At 62.4% G+C, this 12,573-nt stretch overlaps 1 protein-coding gene across 1 annotated transcript in view; it reads right to left on the bottom strand.

Moving 5' to 3' along the window:
• Window positions 1–7,222: 7,222 nt before the first annotated feature.
• The window catches only part of JPH3 (junctophilin 3), an 84,472-nt gene continuing 79,121 nt past the window's right edge, over window positions 7,223–12,573 (bottom strand). The window contains exons 3-5 of the mRNA XM_007468427.1: window positions 11,047–11,171; window positions 9,017–9,867; window positions 7,223–7,303 (exon numbers count right to left, since the gene is read on the bottom strand). Coding sequence (XP_007468489.1) covers window positions 7,223–7,303; window positions 9,017–9,867; window positions 11,047–11,171 — 1,057 coding nt within the window. The remainder of the gene's footprint in view (window positions 7,304–9,016; window positions 9,868–11,046; window positions 11,172–12,573) is intronic.

Below are 12,573 nucleotides of genomic sequence, written 5' to 3'. Positions count from 1 at the left end.
ACCGAATGCTCCTGGCGCCTGGATGGCCAGCACAGAGCCCTAGGCCTCTGTTCCCTGCATTGCTGGAGCCAAAACAGCAGGGTGACAGCTGTATTCAGGGTCAGCGAGGGCCCTGAGTGGACATCTGTCTTGCCTGCTCCTTGGTTTGCTGACCTGTTGGTAAGACCCCCTCACTGCCCCCCTTTGGACGGGTTCTGCCTCTGTCTCTCGCTGGTGCCCACCAGCTGGCCCCGTCACTCCTGCGGACACCACACCAGAGCCCCTGGAGGGCTTTGTGGGGTTTGAGTGTGAATAGCTGTGCTGCTTTCTCCCCGCTTCCCAGGAGCAGCTCAGCTGGCTGACGGCGTTGGGCTTAGATAATTTGAGAGGATTGGTCTAAGGCGGTGGATTCCTTGGGGTTGGACTGAATTGAGCAGAAATCAAGGGAAACACACAGCGAGCTCGGAGATCCTTGTCGTTCACAGAGTCGTCTGTGGGGTGTTTGTTAGCATGTGACAGTGGTGTTTATTGCAGCGTGACATCTGGTTTTTGTACCAAGTCGGTGCAGGCAACAAGTCAGTGCTCCGTGACAGTAGAAACGTGCTGGGGGACCACACGCTGGGCGGGGCTGCCGGGGAAACGGCCGCTTTGCTGTCCACGCTGGGTGGAGGACGCCCTCCTGAGGCCTTGCGCAGGCACTGGCCAGGTGACACGAGAGAGACCCGTGTGTGGGGATGAGAATGTGACAGTGTGCCTGGAGCTTGCACTGGAGGAGTGTGGCCAGGGAGGGACAGTAGGTCCTGCCTGGGAGGAGCGTGGTGGCTGCAGCTCGGCTGGGCGTGCGATGCATCTGCTCGCTGCTGTCTTCCCAGGTGTCTTAGGTCAGAAAGCAAAGCTGTGTGGAAGCCATTGGTCCAGAGCATAGACCACGGTCACCTGCACTTCTGTGGAAGATCCGTCCGAGGCCAGGCCTGGTCATCAAGGCTCTGAACACAGGCTCCAGTGGAAGCTGAGGCACCGACTGGTGCAACTGGTGGCCACGGGGCCAGGGCCGAGGTGACCTAGGCTCTGGCCAGCCCAGCCATTCACCTCAGAGCCCCCTGGACCTGTGCCGTCTGGGGCTGAGGAACCGCGTGGGTGCAGCCAGGGCCAGGCCTGGTCGGCAGGCTGTGTGGGGGGCAGAGCGGGGGCTCTCTCTGATCCTGGACCTGGGTCAGGACCGGGACCAGGGCAGCTCGTGGAGCGCAGGGCCCTGAGCCGAGAACGCAGGAGAGGCGGGTTCCTCCCGGCCTTGGGGCAGGGATGGGGGTGCGGGGAGGGTGTGGAGGTCAGAGGGACTCCAGTCGGAGGAAAGAGTAACTGCCCCAAGAGACACAAGGCTGTCGAAGTTTCAGAAAGTTAAGGTAGGTTTGGAACAACGCTGCTGGGCGGTCCCTCGGCAGAGCGTGGGCGGAGGGGAGCGGACGCGAGGTGGGCTTCTGGGTCGGTGAGGGGCCGGCGCCCAGTGGGGCAGCGCTGGCGAGGGAAGGGGCGCGTTTCAGATCCCTGCTCGTGGAGCTGTGCTGCTCAGGGTCCTGAGACCCTCCAAACAATAGACGGACGCCGTCAGGTAACATAAACCTGGTTCCGTGAGAAGGAATTTGTGTGTGTGCATCTCAGAACGTGGGCAATAGAAGGAACCTGCAGTGAAGACACTGACTTACACCGAGATGATGCCAGTTACCGAGCTTTCAGATGGTGACGTTTATTACCAAAAGGAGGGAAAGTTTCCTTTAATCTCGACAGCGTCCCTCACGCGCAGGTAGTGAAGGATGTCGTAGCGGTACGATTTAAACAGTTACGTTTCGTTAAGGAAAGTTATTTTCATTTGGTAAGTGACGAAGCCATTTTTCCAGCTGAAAGAAGAGAAGAAAGGCAAAGGGTAACGTCTTAACCGCTTCATCAATGAGAAAAATCAGAGTACAGTCGACATTGCCTTTTTGTCAATGTGCAAAACGGTTGCCTGTATTAACAGTTTACACGCACCAGGACATAAGGAGGGAGAAAAGAAAGTGCAGGTTGAGGCTGATGTGTGAGAGAATCCACAGGAGGGCATCTGCGTCAGGTTAGTGGTTTCCCCTCTGGAGTGAGGGCTCACCCGCACGGAACGGACCGTGTGGGTTTACTTCCATCAGGCTGCGTCAGGTGGCATTTCTCTGGAGATGGCGGGTGGTACCCATAAGCGGGGTCCCGCTGGAGGACATGGTCAGGGAAGCACTAGGTCAGCATCAGGGGCTCCTCTGCCCACACGTGAGCCACGGCTCTGCAGCGCGGGGCGGACTGCCACGCGGCAGGCCCGGCGGTGAGCGCAGGCCACATTGCTGTCACTGGAGCTGGGCTCCCCGAGAGGCCCAGTGGGAAGATCTGGAGGTCCCAGGGGTGCAGGAGCAGCACGGGGGGAGGCCATACACTGCCCCCCTGCATTCACGCCCATCTCCTCGCCGTACCAGCTCCCAGTGTTGGGAAGCCCTTGCTGGGGCAGTGGAGCGCGGCCCCTCCTGCCCTGTCCCTGCCCTCTGCGGGCCTGGTGTGGGGTGGGAGTCACCCACTGAGCGGCAGTCGGCTGCCTGATGGTCCTGTTGATGGCGCTCAGAGGGGGGCACCCTTGGTCCAGGCCCGTCTCTTGGTCACGGCTGAACACAATACCTGCCGGAAAACCCTCGGTCTGTTCTGTGGTCCACACGCAGGAGGCCCTGGGATACCAGCGTGCTCTGCTCTGAAGGGACCAGGAATTCTCACGCCTGCCTTGGGTGTGTCAAGCGCTGACCTCTCAGGAGGAGCCTGGTGCCTGTCTGACCGTCCTGGCAGGCGTGGAGTGAGTTACTGAAATGGGCTGAAGGAGGAACCGCCAGCCGGTGGAGGGCAGGGTCCAGCCGAGGCCCGTCTCAGCCACTCCTTGGGGCCTCCAGGGTTAGGATTGTGCTGTCACCGTGTTGCCAGGCAGCGGCTGCACAGCTGGAGACCTGCACCCACCTGTGACAGGACGGGAAGGGTGTGCACATGTGATAGCCGTGTGAGCCCCAGCGTACCGTGAGAGGTGTGTGTTGGGGACAGCGAGGTGGGCGCGAGAGGGGTGCTGCCCCAGATCCAGGCCCGGGCCTGCTCACCCAGGCTCGCCCAGGGCTGGCCTCATCCGCACTGTGATCCACCCCCGGGGGTGCCTGCTTCCCTGAGGTGTGGGACGATCTGAAACAAAACGTGTTGCCAGTTTGCGTCCCAGGCTCTTCCACGTGGGGGTGGAGGCAGGCTCCAGAAGCTCCGCCTGTGCTAGCGCATGCGCCGCCTCTGGGGAGCGTTTGGCACTGCTTCCATCGCCCTCGGGTGTCCACCTGCTTTGGGCCCCCCTCCGTGTGGCTGTCTCCTTCCTGCTGTTCCCCTGGGTGCCTGGCAGTCCCTGCTGGAGGACGGGCCCCAGCATCTCGGTGCCCGGCGCCTCGTACCCACCCCCCAGGGTGGTCCACGTCCTTGAGGTCATGTTGTCCGGGCTCGTGGACGTGCTGTACAAGAGCAGCTTCGTTCTCTGGTCTTTACACGAAGGCAGCTGCACTTTTTCTTCTTTTAAGGCTGAGTTAGTGACACTAGTCGGCACTTGGGGCCGGTGGTTTTTCAGTGTTTGCTTCCTGCCCGTTTCCTGACACCTGGACAGCCCTGAGCAGGAGAGCGAGACTGACCAGGCCCCGAGCCCGGCCCCCCATCACTCCTGCGCCCTCATCTGGACTCTCGATCCTCCTCCTCCGCTGACCAGCAGCAAATCCTCGTCCCTGGAAAGATCAACAGTGACTCTGTCGTGGTGCTGACTCGATGTCACGACAGGACAAGCTGGATGCCGTCGGTGGGTGGGCAGCCCGCGTGGCAGTGAGAAGAGAGGTCGTGACGTCTGGGAGGCATCTTCACGGTAAGTTTCTGAGACGAAAGGCACGGAGCGTTGGAGACGAGACCTGTAAGGCTGAGCTGAGCTCGGTCCAGAGGGTGGTGTGGGCCTCCACCCAGGACGCCTGGAGGACCCAGGGGGATGGTACCCAAGCTAAAAAAAGGGTGGAGGGCTTCCCTGGTGGCGCAGTGCTTGAGAGTCCGCCTGCCGATGCAGGAGACGCGGGTTCGTGCCCCGTTTCGGGAAGATCCCACATGCCGCGGAGCGGCTGGGCCCGTGAGCCATGGCCACTGAGCCTGCGCGTCTGGAGCCTTTGCTCCGCAAATGGGAGAGGCCACAACAGTGAGAGGCCCGCATAATGCAAGGAGAAAAAAAAAAAAAAGGGTGGAAACCAGAAACAGTTCATTGCATTCACTCTCCCGAATATTCGTCTGCTCCAGCGGCCATAGCGTCTTGGGCTCGTTACCTGGGTCTCTCCCCTGGGCTTGGGAGCGCCCTTCGGTTTTTAAGTGGGGCGGCCGTATAACTTCCTGTCCAAAGTGGGGCTCTTGAGATGACAGGGAGCACCCTGATGGCCAGGCTGGGCGTTGGATGTTTGCCGGGCCCGGCGGGAGTCTGTGGGACCCGCACCGCATTCTCCGTGCAGCCCGGGGGAGCCGTGGGCTTCGTGCGTGTAGGAAAGCGCCTGTCATCCTTCCACGCCCCACCCGGAGGGCGTCTCGAAGAGAGATGGGTTTATGGTTGTTAGACGGGGTGTGGAAAGTCCTTGTATTTGGAGCCCTCTCAGCCCTTCCCTGGAGCGGCTTCAGCCACGGGCATTGTGTTTTCGTGGCCGTGCTGAGATTTTCTGCACGGGCACCATCTTCCTCGTCAGTCGTTTGGGTGCAGGTGTCGCACTCTGTGCAGCGTTCTCTCCCGCTCTCGCAGGTGAGGTGCGGGTGCAGCTTCCCAGCCTGGGGGTGGGGGATGGCTGGGCGGCGGGGGGCGGCCTGTCCCCCCCATCCCCGGCTCAGCTCAGGTAACTCACTTTCTCTGCCTCTGGTTTTCACATCTCGAGCACGGAAGCAGCTGCTAGGGGAGAAGATGCCTCTCACAAGGTGGCTCTGGGGTTAATTAAAACCCGTCAGCGCGCCGCGCCACTAGGGCCTCATGACAGCATCTGTTCTTGCCCCGTCCCGCGTGCCCACCAGGAAGGCGCCCAGCAGAAGCGGGGTCAGCCAGGCTGGCCCAGAGGGGCTCACGGGCGTGCCTGCCGGTAACCCCGGCCTCCGGCAGGTAGGAAAGGCTGGCCAGGCTGAGCGAAAGCTTCAGGCCTGTGTGCAGGGCAGCCTGCGCTGGAGACCAGGTAAGAAGAGCTTTTAGGGCCTCCCAGACCCAGTACGGCGTGGTCTCGGTGGAATCCACTTGGAATTCACCCGGGCGTAGGGAAGTGGCAGTAACGTGGGTGCTGCTCTGGTTTTCAGTTGTGTTACTGGCAGCCGGAAAAATGGTGGGATGCTGGCCAGCCCCCTGTGGGCCCCCAGCCCTGAAACCACTGCTTGCCTTGAATGATGGGCATCTGTGCTGTTGCTTTTCTACGTAGCTACGTTACGTCAGGGTGTGCGTGTGAGGATGCAGCCTGCCTGTGTAGGTACCATTTTGTGTTGCGCAGTTACTGGAATGCACAAAAGTCTTTCTAATCTTTACAGAGCGTTGCGGACAGAATCCCAAGCCACACACCCCAGCACGGACGACGCAGAGAGCTGCGAGGAGCAGGCATGTTTATTTGGTTCACTCCAGGGCTGCGGCAACCACGCAGTTGTAAAAAAGGAACGGGAAGTAAGATGTACAAAAACATGAAATATCCCTTTAGAAAGTATCATCATCAGAAATGTATTTCCTATGGATCCTCCCTCCCTCTCCTGTGTCCCCACTCCCTGAAAGAAGACCCCCAAACGCAACCAAACTGTGAGAAGGGACGGGGGGGTGAGTATGTAACAGAAGAAAAAACTGAATTTAACGGGAACATGCTCTAATCTTTAGTTTATTTCTGGTTAAAAATATAGCAATCCAGTGCAGTGTAGTAAAGAAATCTGCTTGAAAGGTAGCAGAGAATCAGCTGAACATAAGCAAAGCAAGGCAGGGTCCACGGACGGCCGTGCCCAGGACCTTCCCAGGCGTGGGTGCGGCAGCCCCGTCTGGACGTGCCCGGGCCCCACAGACACATCCATGCACGTGGCCGGGGCTGCTCCATGGCTGGGACCACGGGGCATCCGTGACAGTCCGGGACCTTATTCTTTTGTTTGGACGGTGGGACAACGCTGGCAGGAAGGGCAGACACACCAGGAACCTGGTTTTGTTGGATTGAAACAAGGTATGTTGCATATTTTGGAGATGGATATGTCATGATTTCTCAGGAATTGTCAAGCCACTGGGTTTCAAACACATTCCTGTCCTGGGACCCGACCAGCTCCCGAGTATGGATGAGGCATCTGGAAGAAATATGCATATCTGTGAGGGAAGTCGAGGCAGGCACAGGACAAGAATGTGAAAACCCGTGGGCTCAGGGACACACTGAGAGGACGACATCGTGTGAGGGCCGTCAGGGCCGCGGACATCTGACAGCCTGGACGCACATCCTGCATCCTCAGTGCAGAAACGCCACGTGCTCTGAGCCCGGGCCCAACGGCAGGCTGTCCAAGTGAGGCCCTCCCCACGCCCGCACTGCCCCCTGGATGCCCACAGCGCAGCAGCCCTGGGGTCTGGGGTTGGGGGCGACGGTGGGGAGAAGGACTTTGCCCCGAGACTCAGTGTCGGGGCTGCCAGGGCCCAGGCTGCGGTCGCTTCGTGGGCAGAAGAGAGAGCAGGTCTCTGCTTCCCTAAGTAAGTGTGCAGCACGGATTTAAAAGGCCCAGGCCGCTGCCAGCTGGAGCGGGCGCCCTCTCCCGTGCCTCACGCCCGGGCTTGCCCCCCGCGAGCCGCCAGGCGCTCTGCCTCTAGTTGCCTCCTTTTCCACGTCCTAGACGGGGGTGTGATGACGGTGGTGACTGTATTTTTTGCCATTGATTTGCCGGGATCCCTTCTCTTTCCACGTCAAGCTGGAGGGTCGGCGTGCTGGCCTCCTTCTGCCATGCCACACAGCAGAGTGTTACACAAGCAAAGAATTTTGGCTAAAATCCAAAAAACATGACCCAGAAAAAAAGGCAAACTGTGAGTAATACCCAATCACGTGGTTCTGTGAGAAGACCAGGAAGTTGTCGTTGGGTGTCCGAGCTACGAGCCTTCCCTTCTGTCGTTCTGCTTTTAACGTCCCCCGTTTGTACACCAGCTGCTTTTGCTAATGCGACAATCTCCTCAGATGAAAAAGTTAATAAACAAAATGGCGACTCCGATGTTTAGCAAGATCACCATGGCCACCAGGATAGGCGCCGAGCCCTGGAACAGAAGCAGAAGGGGGGTGAGCCCCAGGCCACGCCCCTCCTCCTGAGCGGGACTGGGGCCCCCCCCAGGGGGTCCTGAGCGGGACTGGGGCTCCCCAGAGGGTCGGGGGAACGCAGGGCCCAGGCAGAGGGTCAGAGGCTCCCACGAGCTTCTCAGTGTGGAGTCCTGGGGCCTTTGACCCCTTCAGACCTGCACGCCTGGGTCCCAGCATAACCACCCGAGCTCTGCACACCTGGGATGCCAGGTGCAGCCCACCCAGCGTGGCCGCAGACCTGGCGACGGGAGAGCCCTCTCGGTTCAGTGAACAACTGCCCAGGAGCTGCGCAGCCACCGGGAGCCCCTCGCTCTCCTGGGGCACGAGCCCACCTGGCCCTTGCACCACAGCCTCTCCCCCACCCCGAACCCGCCGTCCTTGAGCCTCTGCAGTGACGGTGCCGAGGCCACGGTGCTGGACAAGGATGAGGGGTACCAGCTGCCCCGACCACCCTGGGCCTCTGCTGGAAGCCCCCTTCCGTGGAACCACTCAGCGGTGAGTACATGCCCGGCTGGAGGTGGCCACGTGCTCGTGCCGCTGCCTGAAGCACCCAAGACGCGCTTGAAGAGGTCTTAAAGCCACAACACGGTTCAGTGGGCTAAATATAGAACCCCTTCCTGCATCTCCCACCCTGCCCATCATTCGGCTTCCTAAAATACCCACACACGCGCACACACCACACGCGTTTCTGGAATAGAGCTGGTATCTAGGTCCCAGCGGGAGCACCTGGGTTCAGAGAGGGCAGGCGCGTCACAGGAGCTAGCCCGCCGCCCAGACGGATGCTCACAGTGACCTCGAGGGCCACCTTCCAACAGAAAGCTTCTCGGCCCCGGGGTCCGCCTGGCAGGTGCTGAGTCCCAGAGGGCCCCGTGGGGATGCCCCGCAAGGCAGACCCTCTGGTTTCCTCGTGTTCAAATGGGGCCGAGCACGCTGTGCCCCACCAGCGGGTGAGGGGCCTGATGATGGCCGTTAGCACAGGGCGTCAGCGCTGGGCCGTGGGGCTGAGAAGGCATTTCACGGGCCAGTCCCACTGCCATTCGGTCCAGGGAGCGGGGAGTGGCTGGCTTATGGGTGAGAGCCGGTGGGCCAGGGGTCAGGAGGTGTCCCCTGGGTGCAAGAGCCCCAGCCCTCAGCCTGGCCCAGGATCTCTGTTCTTTCCTCAACACCACCCGCCCTCCATGGGAGGAATGCGCCAAGGGCGGGTGTGGTCCTCACCCGTGAGCGTGAGCAAGACCCAGCACCCACCACGGGGCCTGAGGAACCCGAGTCACGGCCCCACCCTGCACGTGTGATCCCACAGGCCTGGGGGACTCTGTCCCTCGCACCCACGTGGGAGCCAGACCCATGTGTGTCCTGCCTGCTCTGGCCTCCGTGTTTCCCTCCAGGACGCAGGACGTTCCTTCAAGGTGAGGACCGTCCTGGTCAGCAGGAGGAGGTCTGGGGGCAAGGGTGGGGTCCCATGCTGCCCCGTTTCTTTTGGGGAGCTTCCAAAATCACCCAAGTGCCCTTGCTGAAAGGATGGCGCCTGGGAGCAGCCCTCACAGGGACCCGTCCAAGGCAGTGCAGCCTGCACCCGTGTGGGCTTCCTACAGAGGAGGGTCCTGAGAGCTAGAGAGTCGGGGAAGACCCAAGGGGCCAGGCTCTCAGGCCCCAGACCGCTAGCGTCCACTCACCGTGGTGGCCTTGAGCTCGTCCCCATTCTCCTCGTCCGATTCCAGCGCCACCGGTGAGGACCTCTGGGGCGGAGAAAAGGTCAAGTCCCAGCGCAGCAGCCGGGGCTCCGCCCGGTCCCCCAGCCGCAGGCTCTGCAGCCTCTGAACCGCGGGCTCCGCGCACGAGGCAGGCCTGGCGTGCTCCTTGTTCTGGGACTTGGACCGCAGTCTCTGGGCCCCGAAGCCCCGGTCGTCGGTGCCCCCCTTGCTGTAGCGTCTTTTCGGGGGCTGCACCTCCTGCGCGTACGAGTCCATCCTCAGCAGGGGCTTCATCTCCATCTCGTAGTTGCTCAGCTTCTCCTCGTCCAGCTCCAGCAGCTTGGTGCTCCCTGGGCCGGGGTTGCCGGCCCGGTGGTGGGAAGTCCAGGAGAACGTGGTGGGGGACCCCGTCCGCCGCTCCCGGGGCTTGGGGTTGCTGGGCTGCCTGTGGCCTGGGCCCCGGGCCCGGAAGGCTTCCGCGGGCTGGCCGCTGCGGAGGGCGCCGCTGCGGACACCCCTGGAGCCCCCGGCCTTCTCTCCCCAGCTGTTCCGGGCGCAGTCCCCTCCCCGGCCCTCCAGGAGCATCTGGATGTCCCCACCCCGCTCCTCGTCCACCGAGACCTGCCGGGAGAAGTGGGCCACCTTGTTCCTCGAGGCGGGGGCCGGTGGAGGGGTGGCCGTGGGGCTGGCGGGGAAGCTCTGTAGGGGGCTGTCGTCGGGGGTGGTACCCTTGCGGTACAGCTCTGGGCTCTCCTGCTGTAAGGGTGTCCCGGCGGAGATGACCTCGATGTCGTCACTGGAACGCTGCCGCTTCGGCCGCTGGTACTCGAGCCCTGGATCAGGGACGAGATGGGGAGCACAGAGGCAGGTTACTTGGATGTTCAGAGTGGAGGCCCAGTCTCACCTGAGGATGGCAGGGGACCAGGACTGGGCTGTGGTGGCAGGGAGCCAGGGCCCTCGCTGCCCACAAGTGGGCTGTGGGGCGAAGGAAGTGGGAGGACAGTGTTCCCAAAGCCGCTAACAGACCCTTCAACTCCCCTCTGTGGGCGCTTCAAAGATGACCAGATGGGGAGGGGGAGGGTGGACAGTTGTTCCGGTCCAGGCCCCCAGCTGCAGGGGTGACCCAAGGCCGAAGAGCGTGCTGGCCTGGCCTGCTCGGGGATTCTGAGGTCCCACGGCCGCGGACCCCTCCTGACGATAAAAACAACATCTCGTGCTAGGTGACCTACAAGGCAGGACATGGAGTGTTTGTGGCTGAATTCCAACGCTTCCGTTCCCTATCTTGGGTCCTGTGGTTCTCAAGGCTGCGCCAAAGCCCAGGAGTCCTACCAGCGAGGGCCAAGAACTGCAGCCTCTGGGAGGAGGGCTCCGCGTGGTCCCGGGACACATTCCATCCACCCCAAAACCTCAGGAGGCTTCCACTCGCTCTGGGAAGCGTGAGTCTGAGAGGAGTGAGCCTGACCCAGGTGGGATGGCGCGTCGGGCTGGGAGGATCGCGGCCTCAGCGGGCCTCTCCGATCAATCACGCCCCTGCTCCAGCCTCCCTGCCTCCCTCAGGCCTGTCCCCCAAGGCGGGGACGAGGGCTTCTAGCTCCTTCCAGCCCCCCCAGCCCCACCCCGAGGACAGGTGGGAGCCCCCGCCCCCACAGTGTCCCAGAGCTGTGCTGGCCAACTCCACTACTGCCAGTCACGCGTGGCTACTGATGGATTAGGTGAGACGAGATGAAGCTAAAGATGGATGCAGACCTGTGGCCGCAGTCCCTGCATGGCAGGCAGCAGCCTCGTCGGACAGAGCAGTCACACAAGGTTCTAGCATAACCCTAGCGGGAGGAGTGCACACACAGTCTCGGGGGAGAAGCAGACGGAGGGATGCAGTGGGCTGATGGCGGCTGCGGGGCAGAACCGTTGGATGTGCCTTGGGACCCCCCCCCCCCCCCCCCCCGCCACTGCTCACAGCTGGCAGGTAAGGCCCCTCCGCCGGCTGCCCTGCCCCCAGCGGGACCGGGACTCACCGTTTTCCCTGTGCTGGAAGGAAGGGGAGAACTCTTTGGCAGTGATCCTGGCGATGCGTGCTTCCTCCTGGGCCTTCTGAGCCGCGGTGAGGGCCGCCTCGGCCTTGGCCCGGGAGTGGGAGGTCCTGGGCAGGAGAGACAGGGAGGGCGGTGAAGGCACGAGGTGGGGGGCGGCTGCAGCAGAGGGGCCGGGACAGGATGCCCGAGACCTCACTCACTCGGCAAACGTCCCCGGGCACCGCCCAGGCCAGGGTGCCCGCCAGCTGTTCTGGGCACAGAGCAGACCGCACCCGAGCGAGAGCAGGACCTACCTAGCCTGGGCTGTCTTCATCCGGGGTGAGCCCAGGTCCTGCCGCCAGGACTCTCCCTCCGTCCCCTGGCCCGGCTACAGGCTAGAGACCGCAACCCGTGGCTGACTCAGCTCTGAACCTCCGGGGGCGGGCAGGTGCTCCGTGTGGCCCGACCAGAGATGACGGTCTGGGGGCGGCTGTGCACCGCCCCGCCCCCCCCTCCAACTGTGGGCGGAGCGGGCCACCCTCCAGGGTGAGCAACTGGCCAGCCTCGGGCAGGAAGGGGAGGGCTCCACGGCAGGACCAGCCCGCCCTCAGGAGAAGGCGCAGGGCACAAGGAGTACGGCGCGCACGGCCTGCCCTGGCCTGCCCAGCCCAGCCTCCCCCCGTCCTGCGTGAAGGGGCCTCGCTCGTCCCAGCGTCCTGCACCTGGGCCCCCGGCCAAGCAGGTCTTCAGCCCAAACCCTGTCCCCTGGAAGCTGGTGTCACCAGCCCGGTGTGCGCGGAGAAGTCTGAGCCCTGGTCTGCAAGTCTGTGGCCCGGTATGAGGCCCGACGCCCCTTAGCAGCTGCGGAGGCGATGGACAGAGCCAGTGGTGGCACTGCCCTCGGGGGGGGGGCACACCCCAGGGTGGACACGGGGCCGCGAATCCAGATGAGCCGATGACACCGCCCTGATACTTCCAGCAGCACAACCTCCCGCCCGGCGCTCAGCTGCCCCTCCCCAGCTGAGTCCGTGTGAGACCCTTCAGGGGGCAGGACTGGGTGCCTGAAGCAGGACAGCACCCAGCTTCTGAGGGTCTCACCTGCCTGCGGTTTCCATTTCTTCCTGCCTGGTGTCCTGGCTCCAGAGGCCCTGCTTCCCACCGGGGAAGCCAAGGCAACAACGACTGATCCCCCGAGACGAGGGCAGCCTGCCCCCGTTACGCACTCCACGCGCTTAACCTGGAGACCCCTCACCCCTCGTGAGCCACTGGGTTCTGTTTTTTCAAAATGCCACTGTGCTAAGCAAGAAGAGTTTACAAGAAAAAAGCCAACGTACGACGTACGCACACGTAGAGCACGTACGGCATCATGTGAACCTGGGTCCAGGACGCGGAGCAGCAGGTAGCTTCCAGGCTTCTGCCACCCGCCACCTGCCGCGTCGCCTGGGAGCAGGACCCACAGACGGAAGAAACCTATGTGCAAAAGCGCAGCGTTGAGAAAATTCTATCCTTTGCGTGGTTTCTTAGAAATAG

Source organism: Lipotes vexillifer, unplaced genomic scaffold, assembly GCF_000442215.2.
Source record: "Lipotes vexillifer unplaced genomic scaffold, Lipotes_vexillifer_v1.1 scaffold23, whole genome shotgun sequence".
In the NCBI taxonomy this organism is placed as follows: domain Eukaryota; kingdom Metazoa; phylum Chordata; class Mammalia; order Artiodactyla; family Lipotidae; genus Lipotes; species Lipotes vexillifer.
The sequence above is the reverse complement of the archived record's forward strand: the minus strand, read 5'-3'. Positions and strand labels throughout refer to the sequence as shown.